The sequence below is a fragment of the Musa acuminata genome, chromosome BXJ3-4, assembly GCF_036884655.1.
Source record: "Musa acuminata AAA Group cultivar baxijiao chromosome BXJ3-4, Cavendish_Baxijiao_AAA, whole genome shotgun sequence".
NCBI lineage: Eukaryota > Viridiplantae > Streptophyta > Magnoliopsida > Zingiberales > Musaceae > Musa > Musa acuminata.
Genome location: NC_088352.1, coordinates 2,841,330 through 2,858,804, shown reverse-complemented (window position 1 = coordinate 2,858,804; position 17,475 = coordinate 2,841,330). Strand labels below are relative to the sequence as shown.

Genomic DNA, 17,475 nt, shown 5'->3' with positions numbered 1-17,475 from the left:
TCCCAGGCGGCGCACTTCAAACAGGCGTCGCCTGGGCGCTCACCCGAGCCCAAGCGCTGGGCGCTTCAAGCGAGCGCCTAGGTTAACCAAGGCAACCGAACCATGATTTTAGGTCTGGTTCGGTCTTTGATGGTTAGTTGGTTCAATCGAACCAACTAAAATCGATATAAGTGAGAACCCAACCCTAACCCTCGCCACTGCCGCTCCCGATCCCGATCTCGCTACTCACTGCTCGCTGCTGTCGTTGCTCGCAAACGCAGCCTCTGTCGCCGTTCGCGCCTCCCGCTGCTCGCCGCTGTCGCTGATCACAAATGCTGCCTCTGTTGCCGCTCGCGCCTCCCGCTGCTCGCCGCTCCCGCTTTTGCTCCTGTTGCCGCTGCTCGCAAACGCTGTCGCTGTCGCCACTCGTGCCTCTCGCTGCTCCCGCTCCCACTGCTCGTTGCTGCCGTTGTTGCCGCCGCCGCTTCCTCTTTTCTCAGTCAGCAGGCTCAGCACCCCCTTACACTTCCTTCTTCTCCTTCTGTTAACAGTATACAGTATACTGTTAACAGTATACTGTATACTGTTAATATTGTTAGGTTTATTTAAAATTATTAATTTTCAATATTGTTAATAGATTTTCTTAATTTAATAGCATATTTTAATTTAAAATTTTAAATAATTATATTATATATTTTTATATTTTAGCGCCTCAGGCGTTTTTGGACCTTAGCGCCTTTTAGCGCCTAGCGCTTTTTAAATCACTGGAACTGTGTCATATTTACTATACATGAAATATCATCTCTAAAGATAGGATACACCCATAGTGGCTTTGTGCTAGAACAGGCTAGAAGCATAAAAAAATGTGAAAAAGATTCCACATCATTTTATGTAGGTAACATGCAACTGCACGCTTTAGGCATGTTACAGAAAGAGCAGCCCTTTATGCGATAAAACATACATCTAAGAATGTCAAATAAAATAACAATCTACAAGATACTTTAAACAAATTCAGATTATCTATTCTATCTTCATCTACTAATCAGATTATACACTATAAATCTTACCTTTGTTAAATCAACTAGATTGCTTAGTTCTGTAACAAGCAATGTTAGCTGTACCACCTGAAATGGTACGGTACAGGTGGTATGTATCAATCCGGGCATGAGCCGATACATGGACCACCTCGTTTCGGGCAGTCCAGTTAAAATAATAAAAAAATAAAAAAAGTGATGGGGCCTTGTCCAACTCATCGTTAAAAAGAAAAACAAATGAATTAGGGCTCGCAAACGCAAGCACTCTTCTCGCGTAAGATGTCGCTGCCTCACTGTCACTGCTTCACCGCTGCTACTGTTGCGGTCGCTGTCGTTGCCTCGCAGCTGCCGCTTCGCCACAGTTTCCCAGGTACGATGCCGCTGCTCTTTTCCTCCACCTCTTCTTTCTTTTCTTCCTTCTTCTTCCTCCACTACTTCCTCTTTTTCCTTTTTCCTCCTCTATTCCTCCGCCCCTTCCTCTTCTCTCCCTTTTTCTTCCTCACCGAAACACCGGTACACACCGACGTACCATGTGTCGGTACATCAATACAGACTGGTATGTCTGGTCTAACAAATTGCCGAAATGAGTCCATTACCCGAAAAGGAAATCCTTGGTAACAAGATCAAATTTTATGTAAACTCTACAAACACAAAGAAATATATATAACCATATTGTAAACACACGCATTTGTGAAATAATTGATCAGTGAAATTCCATTGTCCAAAGCCATCAAAAATAGAGACATAATAGGATACTAATAACAAAATAAAAAAAATACATAAAAATATATGTGAAAATTTATAATGCTCCCAAATGTCAATATGACGTAGGAAAACCACTAGATAATTATCAGAAAAATGTAACAAAAAACAAAATCAAGATTTTGCATTAATCTAAACTGAATGAGAAGCAACCAAGAAAAATTATGGAAGATCAAAATTGAAATAAAGCCACCTTATAAGTTAAGAACAGCAATGCTAAATCAATTTGTATCAAGTTATACAAATTTGGGCACCTGTTCTTCCTCTTCTATTGCTCCACTTAGTTCTGCTCCTCTTAGCATCAGTTTTAGTTCATCTTCAGTCACATAAGGTTCACTACATTACCAAACAAGTATCAGGAAAATAAAATAAAGTCTTATATAAAGTCTAACCTTCTCTATAATTTAGACAGTGATGAAAAAGGTGCTTATATCAACATACAAGGAAAGAAAGCATATAACAGGCAGGCCTTGTATCAACATATAAGAAATTTCCTTTTTTGTTATGAAAGAAGAAGGAATAAAATGAAGGAAAAGATTCAAAAAATTCACTGTCTCATGTGTCCATCAATTTCTATCAGAAAGCAAGCAGGTTCCTCCTTAAAGCACATAGAAAAATCATAAGAAGAAACAAACAGCAAAGTATTTCCAATCAGTCCCCTTTCTTAAGTTCCTTTAGAAAATTACATGGGCAATGATCTTCTACTTTAAAACAACTAAAACAATGCACATAATGATCAAGTAGCAAATGAAGAACTTATAGCTAAACATATCTTAAATTTCTTGTACATTCATAATAAAGTAGCATGAAATACATGAAAAAATTAAAGAAATAGGAAAAGCATGAACAAGGGGTACTCTGAAACATGACCTACCTTCTGCCTTTTAAACCTAGCATTTTTAAAATTCCCATCGAAAGAAAAGTGGCAATCCGTCCAACAGGATACAGGACCACTGATAGCCATGCTACTGGTCTGACATAGTTTCAAACATAAAGTTCTATCACTGCCCCAGTTCAAGAATAGAAGAGAACAAATTTACATATTAAACAATTGAGGACACGACAATCTTATTTCCTAAGATAATGGACTAACCTGACAACAAATCTAGCTACCTCTGTGGCATTATGAACGGCAACACTTTTTGGTGTAATTTCTGTTAGCAACAAAATAGCAACCTGAAATTATGATAATATTAGCTTAATCAGTTAAATTTACTGAATACATATTGAACAAGAACAGACCTAGATAATTCAAAACTACAATTGTCAAATATCTTCAGCAACAATAGTACATGGGACCAGGCTAACAGATTTTTTTAGTTATTATGTTTCTGTAATCAAACTCACATTATCTTAAGGAAACTATAATTTTTAATATGCCCTTAGTTCTCACAGAAAGATATAAACATCTGCATTTGGCGTAGAGGTATTATTTTTTCAAAAAATGCATATAGGTTAAACATTTCAAGACACAAATAACTACATATGCTGCATAGAAACGAGATTTTTACGCTTACACATGCATCAACAAAGTTTTCTGTTCGTGTTATAAACCTGCATTTGTAACATGTTGGCACAACGTGTGAATTGATACAGGCTGCATTGCCAATGCCATGCTGGCTGATGAGATTTCAACATGACCAACATATGTGGTCTTTGCATGCATACAATTCTCAAATCCATGCACCAAACATCCTTTTGCTTTATGGCCGATAAAGAGATAGCAGCACAATGTATTCCAGTTGCTTCTCATCTTAAGGAGGTATTTTGGGTACGTGCATCATAAACATGTTTGATCATCCTTCTTATTGTTCTTGACTAGCTGTTAACACAAAATTCCAAGATTCAACCTAGATAGAGTAATAGTAAAATACTAAAATGACCCTTTGCTTTTCTTTCTTTCCTCCAGCGCTGCAAGGGTGCAACCATACACTACTAGCATGAATCGTGGAAGAACTCAAAACACCTCACTAAGGGACAATAAGCACAAGGTACAGGGCAGTGAACCAAACCTACCTCTCATAAGGGAGCCAATGCTACCACCACCAAGATACCAGGTGGATGCAAATCCCATTATAAGTACAACTTACAAATGGTATTACCACTGTAAAGTATGTACACAACAGTGATGCATATTCCATGCACATTAACAAAAGGCATTAGTCACCAGAACAGTCGCAGACATTGTTGTAACCAGTAAGCTTGCACCTTGAGATGTCACAGGAAATATACAGATTCATAACAGAAGAAGTTAGGAGCATACTGTCATAACCCCTGTTGCTGCACTAATTCCAGCTTCTCCAAAAATTGCAGTTGCTGCATCCGTAACAAGTGCTGTAGCACCAATATTGACCACACTGAGTACATATCACCAAATCATAAGATAAGGAACATATAGTCTTAATTAGTTGATGAAATAACCCATAGAAGGTTGAACAAAGAAGCATATGTGAAGTACTCAATTATTAAGAATTACGTCGTGCCAATGAGAATCGTTGTCAGGAAACGAGTAACATCACTTCGAAGCAGTCTGAAGACACCATTTTCTGGATCCTTCTCAGCCAATTCACGAACCTGCTTTAGAGGAAATTAAATATTTGAACGTTGCTTCTAATAACGAGAGAAATGAGAGGTTTAAAAATGAACAAAGTAAATATGGAAATAACTATTGCTGCATCATCAACATGATCAAAACAGTTGCAACTTCAAGCAATTTACAGATTTAAACTGCAGTAGTAGCAAACACACGAGAAAATCAATCATTTCATAGCTTTCATTAGAAAAAAATATCAGTTGTTCAACATTATGAACGAAAGAATCTGAGTACTTTTATATGACCAAAACTCATGCATGATAGCATGAATATATGTAACAAAAATAAATAATGATTGAATAAAATATCACCAAAATGATACATAAGTCATTATTTTTCTATTTTCTTCCATTTCATTTACTCTGCTTGCAAAGTAATATGTGCAGTTCTAATTCCAATATTGTATGTTCCTTGTAGACTGACCAAACTGTAGCCCCACTTAAAGAAGGTTACTAGATGTTGTAGTTGAACCAACTCATAATTCCACAAGCCTACAGATTGAGAACGATGCATATCAGACCTGTAATTAGCTTATGACAAAAGCATAAGCAACTTTAACAAGATGAGAGAAGTAATGTAATGTACAACAGAACATCAAAGGAAGTCAGTAGATTATTAAATCCAACAAAACCAAGGATGGACATTAGTCCACATGCGGAGCAAAAATGGAAAGGAATTAGGAGACTTATTCTTAGTAAACAAATCAGATGAAAGTATAGCTAATTACAACAGCATGATACATTGTCGAGGTTCAAAATATCAGTACAAGTACCTGAACTAGAACTTGCTACGACTGATAGATAACAGTCAGAACAAAACCAACACTGATTGGCAAACAAATAAAAGAAAAAAAAATTACCAGAGTACACTAGCATACCAGTAACAGGTCAGACCTCTATGTAGTATGTACCTAGCAGTACACCCGATAAACCTCAATTTTCAATTCCTTGCATATCATAGCACCTATAGCATCCATATGTCACAAGACACATCACAAAACATTTAAAGAAAATGTTCCTATCATCTTTACAGTCCTACATAAGGTGTAAATTGCTTCAGACACTTCTTAAAAAGATAGCAACAGGAAAGAACATCGGGACGTAAGCCTCTGCTTAATTCTGAGAGAAAGGAGTGCCTAAATCATTAGCTCTGTTGTTTGGTACTATTATTAACCATGAATAAATGCTGGGGCCAGTTTTCCACAATAAAAAATGTGAAGGCATTGACTAGATGAGCTTGATACTGCAAAATGGGGATCTATAAACAATTAAGGGAGTGTTTATTTTAAAAAATAACTTAGATTTCATCTCTATTTCCCTTTTCATTTCTCCATAAAATCGAGAAAACATGTTTTGCCTATTCAAACTAAAAAAATCATCTCTTATGTTACTTGCCTAATTTGTTCCCCAAATTTCATTGATAAAAAAGAGATCTAAGAGAGAAAAGAAGACTAGGCCCTCAGCTCCAAAGGAACATAACTTGTCACTATACTTTCTTCTCCCTCTTTCTAATCTATAATGTGGATGATTATTCCTTCTATGATGCCAGGACCCATGTTGCCATTACAATGGTGCTCCACAAATGTGAGCTTGGGAACTTTTTGTCAGCTCGCAAAAGATGAAACCATAGCTGAACCTAAAAAACAGTGACTTTCGTGACATGCTGCATCTGGTCATGCAACAAATGGAACACAAGAAGAGACTGGTTGAAAACTTTTAGATCAGCCTTCCACAATGGGCTTTTCCATGGTAAGAGGAGCCTTTGAACAAATCTTACGAAGGTTAAATGAAGGGCTACAATCACTTATCACACTTCAACAAGCAGAGAGATCCTGTGATGTCTTCCCCTGTTTAGCCTCAATTCCATAACCTAATTTAGGCTTCAGCACATACTTGAAACTGCAAAATTAGTGTTTATATACAACGATAACAACAACAACGAAGCCATAAGTTTCAACTATTTAGGGTCGGCTATATGGATCTCTTACCGACATTGAGATCTGTAAAAGACTATATGTTTGATTAAGTTAAGAGTACTTAAATCTTTATTTATGGTTTCTATTAAAGTCTTTTTAGGTCTTCCTCTATCTCCCCTTGTATCACTAACATTAATTATTTTACTTCTTTTGGCTATTGCATCTGGAGATCTCCAAAGCACATACTCATACCATCTTAAATGATTTTCTCTCATCTTATCCTCTATCGAGACGACACCTAGTTATTCACGAATAGAAGTATTTATTTTCTTATCTTTCCTAGTAACTCCACACATCCATCTCAACATTATCATCTTAGCAACACAAATTTTTTGTATATGTTGTTTCTTAATTGTCCAACACTTGAATCCATAAAACATTGTTGCTCTCACAACTGTCTTATAAAATTTTTATTTTAATCTCAAATGTATCCGATAATCACACAAGACTTTTGGTGCCCCTCGTCATTTTAACCATCCAGTTTTTACTCTATAAATAATATCTCCATCGATCTCTTCATCTTGTTGAATAATTGATCCAAAATACCTAAAGCTTTTGCTTAAAAAAAATTCTTATCTATCCAACTTAACTATACTCTCTTGTCTATTATTAGAATTACTAAAATTACATCTCATATATTTAGTTTTAGTCTTAATTTAAAATCTTTAGTTTCTAAGGATTGTTTCCATAGCTCAAGTTTATGATTAATTCCACTTAGGTTCTCATCAACTAAGATAATTTTATCAACAAATAATATACATCAGAAATATCTATCATGTAAACGACTAATAAGTCAAGCCATTATCGATGTGAAAAGATAGAGATTAATATGGATCATTGATGTAATCCTATGCTAATAGGAAACTCACTAGAAAAACTCTCTATAATTTTAACACTAGTAGCTATATCATCATGCGTATCTTTAATAACATAAAAAAAATAGTGTTTATATGCATCTGGCAAAATAATTCTTATCCATCTCCATACATCGATAACTGAACACAGTTCAATGACTTCCTCAAAGAAAAAAAGCGTACCTTCCATGGCCACAGAGTCGTGATTGCAGTTTCTGCCATAGAAAAGAAAGCAGAAAGTCCCAGCAACGCAGCCAATACTAAACCTTGCTCTCTAAGCACATTAAGAACCTGAAACAACTTCGGCCACACCACCATAGGAACCGCTTTCTCCGAACCAAAGGCCGCAACGCCAGATTCCATCACTCCCTCTGCGGCAAGAGATCTCCAGGACCTTGCGACAAGCATCCCGCAGGCAATCATCGCAATCACAGAACCAAACCCAAGGGAACCAAGAACCCCAAAAACTCGAGCTCTCTCATCCAGAGGAATCTCCTTTCTTCCATCGGAATCAAAACTGCGGACGACGGGCGAAAGCTCGACCGTTTTACACCAGAAGGGGAAGAATGTACCGAAGCCGTGAGAATTCTGGCGGCCACGGCCGGATTGAAGTGGGAAACGAGATGTTCTGAAGGGAGGACAAGCATTGGGCCCGCGGATGTGGTGTGGCCAGCACAGTTTAGTATGTCCCTGCGTGAGGATGAGCCCACCGGCTCGGCCGGCGAGGGAAGTATTGAATGCGAAGGAAAACATGGGGATTGGGGTAGCGGAATGAAAGGAGAGGGGATGGAGAAGGGGGCCTAGGGTTTTGGATTGGAGAAGGGGTTGGCAGAAGGTGGCGGCATACCGACCGATGCGGACGAGGAAGAGAGGGACGGAGTTCTGCTCGCTTTCCGTCAAAAGGGTAGCATCTGCCAGATTCACTCGGCATCTCTTAGGATGCTTTTGCGTTTTAAGAAAGCAGTAAATCCGGCACGTGCTACACACGAGCTAGCAAGTAGAATAATACGTCGAAGATATTACCAAAAATAGCACCCAAAAATAACATGCAAGTTCGATTTTTCAAATATTCGACTTAGTAATGCCAAATTATGGTTTATTTCATTTGAATTTGAATTTTTAAGTTTGTGTTTGCTCTTTAACTATTAGAGATTAAGCTCATTAAGTTATTGAGAGATTTAGGAGATATAGTCTGAATTGCCATTAGCTTAACTTAGAATTATTTAAATCGAGAAGCACAATTACGATATCCATCCATAAAAGATTATAATCTAAATAAAAAAGAAGTACGATTATGGTATCAGAGTTTAATTTGAAAATACAAACTTGTATACAAATCATGATCTGATGATTGATATATTAAATCCACTTTGTAAGATTAATATTTCAAATATTCAACTTAGGAATGCCTAATTCTGGTTTATTTTGTTTGAATTTTAACTTTTAAGTTTGTGTTTGCTCTTTAACTACTAGAGATTAAGCTCATTAAGTTATTGAGAGATTTAGGATATATAGTCCAAATTGCTATGGGGTTAACTTAGAATTATTTAAATCGACAAGCGATATCCATCTGTAAAAGATTAACTTAAGTGTAATCTAAATATAAAGAAGCACAATTACAATGATGGAGTTCAATTTGAAAATACAAACTATAAATTAGCTAATACACAATTACAAGTAAGATTAATATTTCAAAATCTCATCCAATATATTTTGAAGATGTTATATAAATTAGCTAATAAAGATATTTTTAGATTACCAGAAGATATGATCAAATTTCACCCTCACCACTTATCTTTGCAAAATAATAATAATAATAATAATAATAATAATAATAATGCTAATGTAGGCTTAATCTCTAGTTTATCTTACATAGAGAAAAAGAGAGCTGAGAAAGACTGCATTTGCTTAATCTGATCTCAGTCTCACTGTTGATGTAGGCAAAATGGATATATTGAAATGCTAACAATAGTCAAATTGACCTATTACCTACTGATTCCTTATGACAATGTTCAAATATGAGTAAATACAGTGAAAGCAAAAGGACCAAGTTAAGAACATCAAATTTATGTTGGACGATGCCATGATAGGCCAAGGAACTTGACGTGCACTAGCTTCAGAAGTCATGCAGTTGGCTGAGCCTCTTAACAAGTCAAAGCACTTGGCTGCAAAAGCCAAAAACTATAATTTGAAGAAAGACACAAAGAAGAACGACCATGAACTCGAAGAGAAAGATGATTACTTGCTTGCTAGTTTCCTATGGCAAGTTACAAGAAATCTAAAATATGTGATGACAAGATATCAGCACCCACAAAAAGGGAAATAAGAGAAACAACAACAGATGAAAGAAACATCACTTTTGACCTGCAATGATATCATAGCTTGACCTCCACATCTACACCTGCTGGAAGATCAAGCTGCATCAGTGAGTCGATCGTTTGGGCTGTCGGATATAAGATATCGATTAGTCGTCGGTGAGTCTGGATCTCATAATGGAAGCGAGAGTCCTTGTGATCGTGTGGTGACTTGAGGATGCAATAGACTCTTCTCTTTGTAGGAAGGGGAACAGGACCCATCGTCTTGGCAGTCATTGTCCAAGCAGCTTCCAGGATCTGCTTGCACGAGTCCTCGATCAGTGGCACCCAGTAGGACCTCAGCTTGATTCTTATCTTCTACTTTGGTATCTGGAAACACAAGTAGACAAACGAGCATTTTACATACACATTATTTTATGAATCTTCAAACTTCAAACAGATCCAATCCATAGTTCCTATATTTGATGAATACAAGGTGGCCCATGGTCTCATTGTATTCCCACCAACTAATGAAAGATGGTGCTGCTGCCTAGCAGTTCAACCAAAATTCTTAGACCAATGCTAGGATGGTTATTAAGGTATGTGATGCTTTAAGGATATTTCAGTAAATGTTTTATGTAAAAGATTCCGAAGCAACCATAAATATTCACTAGTCAGGTTTGCCATCATGAAGAACCGGGACAGAAGGGTGCAGATGAGAAAGCAAAACAGTAAACCAGATTTGGCCATTCAAACTGGATAGTTTGTTCCCTGTTCTATGTCTAAATAACAACAATCACATAACCAAGATGTGAATAACAAAAGCCTGTAGAGAAACTTGCATTGACAAGGAAAAAAAGACACAACTGTAGAATTCAAGACATCTTCATTTCACGGAGAAGGGTGAATCATGTGACATAACAGAATACAAAGTAGCTTCTCTATAAGGGGATATATAAAACTGGTTTATTATGCCACATAAACTCCAGGTGGAATAAGTGAAGCCAACAATGAAGGAAAGAACATCTTTCCTCAAGAACAGCATTTGTCATGTCACATGACGGAAAACCTTGCTTAGAGACATGTTGAAGAACAAAGTTGAATCTGACCAATGCACGCACTTCATGCATCTACCTTAAGAAATGTTGCATAAAGCCAGCAAGTCTTCAACTTCTCGCCAATAATTACTATACCGAAATGAACCACCACTATCCCCATTCCCAGCAAAACCATATCTAAATATGCTCCTAATGGATCAACAAGCTTCAAAATGAGTTTCCTTTCTTTAGATGAATGAAATCCATGGCATGATATCACAAGCTCCCAAGAACTGAGTCAATCTAAAATTCCAACAAGGTTCTCGCCACAAGTGTTTCTTATTACCGTCTACTGTTGAGATACACTTAAAAGTTTCGAGTGAAGGAGCGAGTTACATACATCAAAATTTCCTCTTTGTACTCCTTGAAGTAAATATACTCGATATCTAAAACACAATACATCTTTATTGGTCAACTATTAGTAACATTATTGGTGTTGGGAACAGTATCATACCATACCAATAGGTGTACCAGTCTACAAGATTCTGGTATGAGTCAGCACCCATATTGCAAACTTTTTTTTATAACATAAAAGAAAATGTTGGCATGAAGGTGTGTTTGGGAGCACATTTGCATTTTTAATGTGCATTTGAGAAAGGAGCTTGAGTGAATATGCAGTTGTGAAATGCTTTAAATAATTGGTAAACAATAGATAAAAACTGCATTTAAGATGTATGCACCACAGTCCACATGTTGGACTGTAGACTGTTGGTGCTATAAAACTTTACTTCGAGAATATTTCATCCAAATATTCTCGAAGTAAATAAATTTTACTTTGAGAATATTTCATCACAGGTTGGTGCTATAGAACTATTCAAATATATTTTTCAAATTTCTCATTTAAGATGTATGCACCACAGTCCACATGTACCAGATGAATGTTATAATGATGACAATAACTAGAAAAACTGTGGACAGTTCCAGCATTTTCTACTAAATCTAATGTTTATTTGCTGGATTTTTAGAACATATAACATTTTAGTATACTCTTTCATTGTTGAAGAGATCTAGATGCACTCGAATGCAAATGTTACACAAAATTGAGAAGGAAAGGTTCCTAAAGGGCGGACCCATTGGATAAGGCTTACGCCAATATGGGATGGGCAGGGTCCATGTACGCAGCCTCACCTCAAGCTGTTTCCGTGACGAACTCTCTGATCAACTAAACTGCAAAGAAGCAAGATGGGTATAAACAAAGATCCACCTTTAAGTAAATATACAAACTTATCATCCCACATATAAGACAGGCTTTATACTGTTTAACTCGCGAAATGTGTAGGTAAACAAAGTGTAACGTGGATATCTTAGTTCTCATGTCATAAGCCATAAACCGAAACAACAAGAACACAAGCAGCACTCAGGAATGAGAAAAAGGGATAAAGCTAACACCTTTAAACCCATGCAAAGAAAGGCCGAGGATCGACTACCCTATCAGCATCCGCCTCAATATCGAGGGAAGAAGGGGCAGATTTCTCCTCCGCCTTAAAAAGCGGAAAAAAGGGGTCAGATACAACACAACCAATTGCGCCTCATCGACAAACAATAAAATTCAGAAAGCCGAAGTACCTCGAAGTCGATCGAAGCCTCCGTTGTCTCCGGCTCCGCGACGGTCGCGGGGACACGGGACGGAGATGATGGGAATATAAAGAGGAATAATCTTTGTATATGAACAAATACTAGAAGACCATAATACGCAGCGGAATAAAATAAAAATATAATCAAATAAAACACCAAGATATACGTGGAAAACCCTTTCAATGTGAAGGGTAAAAACCACGGGACAAACTAAAGATAATCCACTATGAGAATAATGAATATACAAATCTCAATTTCTTGCCCAAAACCCTAGCAACAACCACAAGAGAATAACTGGGATATAAGGATTACGACACTGCCCACGATATCTAAAACCTCCCCAAGTAATCACAGCAAGAGTCTACTGTAGATTTGATCTAACCTGAGATGAGAACACTGTAGATGATTGAGAATAGTCTCTCTGCGTTGTCCTTGTCTTCTTCCTTTTCTTTCTCTTGTTTTTCTGCCTTGTTCTTCTCTCTTTGTTGCTACAAGGATGTCAACGTTGCTGCCCACGTTGTTGCCTTTTTCTGCCTCTTTTCTGCTTCTAAAATACAGCCCTCACACCCCCCTTATATTGATCTAAGGTTAGGTCAAAGGGGTGTGGGTTATGGGCTGAACCCACTTTGGGCTGCCAGCCCAACAACCTCTCCCTTCAGCCCATAAGGGAGGCTGTCCCATAACTCCTCAATGTGAAGTCATGCCGACCAATTGTCGGCATATCTCCTGTTTTTCTTTTGGTAAGGTCTTCGTCAACATTTGGTAGCAACACCAAATCATAAGTGTGATTCTTCTGAAGAGCATACATCTCTTCCTGCATAGCAACTAACCACTTCTCTTTCTGCTCACTCTCAACTGCTTCCTAGTAACTCTCTGGTTCACCTGCATCAGTAAGCATCACATACTCATCTGTAGAGTATCTTCTGGAAGGTTGACGTTGTCTAGAAGATCTTCTCAACTGAGGTTCTGCGGGAACTTGCTCTCCTACTTCTTCTTGCTCAACATGTCCTACAGGTAAATCAACATTAGGCTCTACACTATTTTCTTGCACATCTCCCCCATCACCCTGATATACTGGAGGAATAACTGGGTCACAATCTGCTAATCCTTCTACAGAAGTCTTGGCTAGTGCCTTCTTCTTCAAATCCTCAAAGGTTTGATCCTCAAAGAAGACAACATCTCTTCTCCTGAACACCTTCTGCTTTCTGGATCCCAAAGCCTGTAATCAAACTGATCATGTGAGTAACCAAGAAAAATACATTCTTTAGACTTACCATCCAGCTTGGACCTCTCATTATCTGGAACATGTGCAAATGCACGACAACCAAACACTCTCAAATGCCTATAGGAAACATCTTTCCCTGACCATACATGCTCTGCAACATCACCATCTAGGGTTGTACATTGTGATAAGTTGATCACATCAACTGCAGTCCTCAAAGCCTCATCCCAAAACCTTTTGGGTAGCTTGGCTTGTGAAAGCATACATCTGATCTTTTCCATGATGGTGCGGTTCATCCTCTCTGTAATTGCATTATGCTGAGGTGTACCAGGAACTGTCATCTTATGTTGGATCCCATGTGACCTGCAATAGTTATTAAACAATCCCGTATACTCACCACCATTATCTGATCTTATGCATTTCAATTTCCTTTCTGTCTCCCTTTCAACCCTGGCATGAAACTCTTTGAAGACATTAATAACCTGATCTTTGATCTTCAAAGCATAAGCTCAAACTTTCCTGGAAAAATCATCTATAAAAGTGACAAAATAAAGTGCACCACTTATACCAAGAACATCAACAAATCCACCAGGAGTTTTTATCCTCAAAGGACCATATACATCTGTATAAACACGGTCTAAGGCATGCATTTTTCTAGACAAAGTAGCACTAGCAAATGAAACTCTATGTTGTTTACCAGCCAAACAATCAATACAAGGGTTCAGATGTATACCTCTGAGATCTGGCAATACCTCTCTCTTGGAAAGAGCTTGCAGCCCCTTCTCGCTCATGTGTCCCAATCGCCTATGCCACAACTCCATACTGAAGTCTTTCTCTGTAGCATTTAACTGCTCACCATAAGCTTTAGCCTGCAACCTGTACAAAGTATGACATTTCTTTCCACTAGCTATAACAAGAGAACCCTTACTGAGCTTCCATTGCTCTTTGTGAAATCTGCTTTCATACTCTTCATCATCTAGTCTTTCAACTGAAATTAAATTCAGCCTCAAGTCAACCACATGCCTCACATCCTTAAGTACCAACTTGCAGCAAAGGTTGGTCTTTAAATGGATATCACCCATGCCAACGATGTTTGCTGTGTCATAGTTGCCCATCTTGACATCACCAAAGTTTTCAGACCTGTATGTAGCAAAAAACTCCCTCCATGGTGTAGCATGATAAGAAGCACCTGTGTCAATCACCCACTCAAGATCTTGACACACACAAGAAAAAATAACATCAGAAGGAGATAAAATCAAATAATCACCACCCTGCACTGTAGCTGTAGTATTATCCTTTGACTATGTAGACTTCACTTCTTTTCCCTTTTTCTTATTCTTCTTAGGTTGCTTACATTGGTTCTTGTAATATCCTTTCTCACCACAGTTATAGCAAACAATATCTTTTCTTGATCTTGACTTGCTCCTACCCATACGTGAACTGCTTCTAGACTTTGACCTTCCTCTGTTCTATGAGATAAGTGCCTGTGAATCATTCTGAGATGTTGCCGAACTCTTTCTTCTTAACTTCTCATTCAACAAACTGCTTGTTACTTGACTCATAGTGACAATACCATCTGGCGCAGAATTACTAAGGGAAACCACCAGTGTCTCCCAACTTTCTGGTAATGAACTGAGAAGTAACAATGCCTGAAACTCATCATCAAGAGACATTTTCATAGAGGATAACTGGTTAGTAATACTCTGCATTTCATTCAAATGCTCAGCAATAGAAGCACCCTCTCTATATTTTAGGTTCACAAGTTTTCTGATCAAAAAAGCTTTGTTGCCAGCTGTTTTCTTTCATAGAGACTTTCCAATTTTTTCCAAAGAGAATATACAGAAATTTCAGTAGAAACATGGTGAAAGACACTATCATCAAGCCATTGTCTAATAAACCCAATTGTTTTTCGATCTAACCTCTTACACTCATCATCTGTCATAGTTGTAGGTTTTGCACTATCCCCCTGCAAAGGTTCATACAAATCTTTGCAATACAAGAGATCTTCCATTCTTGGTTTCCATATCATCCAATTGTTTCCGTTCAAACTAATCATGCGAGAAACATTACTGGCCTCCATGTTCAAATACAAAAATTAAATCACCAAAAACCTGCTCTAATACCAGTTGATGGGGATATAAAGAGGAATAACCTTTGTATATGAACAAATACTAGAAGACCATAATACGCAGCGGAATAAAATGGAAACACAATCAAACAAAACACCAAGATATACGTGGAAAACCCCTTCAATGTGAAGGGTAAAAACCACGGGGCAAACTAGAGATAATCCACTATGAGAATAATGAATATACAAATCTTAATTTCTTGCCCAAAACCCTAACAACAACCACAAGAGAATAACTGGGATATAAGGATTACGCCATTGCCCACAATATCTAAAACCTCCCCAAGTAATCACTGCAAGAGTCTACTGTAGATTTGATCTAACCTGAGACGAGAACATTGCTAGATGATTGAGAACAGTCTCTCTGTATTGTCCTTGTCTTCTTCCTTTTCTTTCTCTTGTTTTTCTGTCTTGTTCTTCTCTCTTTGTTGCTTGCTACGAGGATGTCAACGTTGCTGCCCATGTTGCTGTCTTTTTCTGCTTCTTTTCTGCTTCTAAAACATAACCCTCACACCCTCTTATATTGATCTAGGGTTAGATCAAAGGGGTGTGAGTTGTGGGCTGATTAAGCCCACCATGGCTGAACTCACTTTGGGTTGCCAGCCCAACAGGAGAAGGGGCGAGGAAGCGCAGGGAGACGGCAGCGTTTGCACAGTGGAGCGAGACGAAGGGGTTTCGTCTTGGGAGAGTGGGATGCGCGACTGGGTAGAGGGAGGAAAGCGGCCGTCGGGGACAGCGAGGAAGAGGCGGCCATCGCTCCGGCTGGCGCTCCGCGGCAGCTGCTCGCTCCCAGTATTTTATAATCCACACTCTGTGCACGTGCGGAGTGCGTGATTCATCTTTTTGATGCTCTCTGCGGCAATCAAGGATGAGGGACGGTCAAGATATACAAATTCTGTGCTTTGAGATTCGTGGTTTAAGAACTGAGATTGTTGGCCATGATGAGAATGTCTAACAAAAAATATATTTAAAAAATAAATCGATTTTCTTACATTGTTAATTTAAATATTTTTCACAAAATATTTTTTTCCAAATTAAAGAATTTTCCAATCTTCTTAGCTGCATGCATTCATGTATACTTTCAGCCTCAATCATCTAATTAGATTTCAATTAAAAGCCAACAATACATAGATGTTATCAACAGTAAATTACTTCCACCTACAAAGTTTATCAACTAGAGACATTCCTCCATGAATATTATTATACGTATGCATATTGGTGGAAGTGTATTTTCCAGTTCTAGAGCTTATTGAAGAACTCCAAATCTTTTTATGTGGTCTTCCATTTATGTCGACCAAATCACAGCTTAATGGGACACTCGAAGACTTCAGTTCAGTATTGTGTTTGACCAGTGATACAGATAGATGATCACGCGTGTTGATAACTAGGAATACACTTGGCAGCAATATTCTCCTGGTAGTGGATGAAGTCACTTCTTCTTTTTACTACTTGGTGAGAGAGACTGATAGATCATACTGAGGACAAAGTATAGATGAGACATCGATCATGAAAAGCAAGGATTTGTCTTCTTTATCGTCTCTTATCCGCTGTGCATATGATCGATGCCCTCACTAGTTCTATGAACGTAGGTTGCAGATGATGCTTGACGTAACTGTAGATTGTCATTTTCTTGGTTCCATGATTCCTATATCTTACGAGGAAAACTGTGATTCTTTACAGCACCAACGCTATAAAGCTTATGCATTGGTTCTTCCCTTTTGATTCTTGCTTAACCTTAATGGTGATGTTTGCCATATCCCTCGGAAGATTCCGAGAAATTGTTTCATGAGAAATGAAAAACTCTTGAAAGGAAACAATCATTTGATTGAACTTCGAGATACTCAATTGAGAGATCATAAAAAATGTCAAGTCCGAGCTCAAATCTCTAATTAATCTTTTCATTACCAACTTACTGAAATGAGAGCTACGAGGGTAGTAAGTTCTGAGCACTGGCTAAACTGC

The 17,475-nt window shown here is 38.0% G+C and overlaps 1 protein-coding gene and 1 long non-coding RNA gene across 5 annotated transcripts in view; both read right to left on the bottom strand.

The window, feature by feature from the left end:
- LOC103980172 (DUF21 domain-containing protein At1g55930, chloroplastic) overlaps window positions 1–8,110 on the bottom strand; it is a 28,938-nt gene extending 20,828 nt beyond the window's left edge. For 2 of the 4 annotated variants that reach the window (XM_009396473.3, XM_018825494.2), the window contains exons 1-6: window positions 7,381–8,110; window positions 4,252–4,349; window positions 4,039–4,132; window positions 2,869–2,951; window positions 2,650–2,748; window positions 2,030–2,111 (exon numbers count right to left, since the gene is read on the bottom strand). In XM_009396473.3, coding sequence (XP_009394748.2) covers window positions 2,030–2,111; window positions 2,650–2,748; window positions 2,869–2,951; window positions 4,039–4,132; window positions 4,252–4,349; window positions 7,381–7,950 — 1,026 coding nt within the window. In that variant the 5' untranslated portion in view covers window positions 7,951–8,110. The other 2 variants (XM_009396474.3, XM_065148899.1) reach the window with 2 other exon arrangements.
- A 1,613-nt stretch (window positions 8,111–9,723) lies between these two features.
- On the bottom strand, window positions 9,724–12,056 carry LOC135636081 (uncharacterized). The gene is made up of 3 exons (XR_010495800.1): window positions 11,978–12,056; window positions 11,659–11,755; window positions 9,724–9,881 (listed from the first exon to the last, which is right to left on the bottom strand). It is a non-coding gene; the product is annotated as an uncharacterized LOC135636081 (long non-coding RNA).
- Between the last annotated feature and the right edge of the window lie 5,419 nt (window positions 12,057–17,475).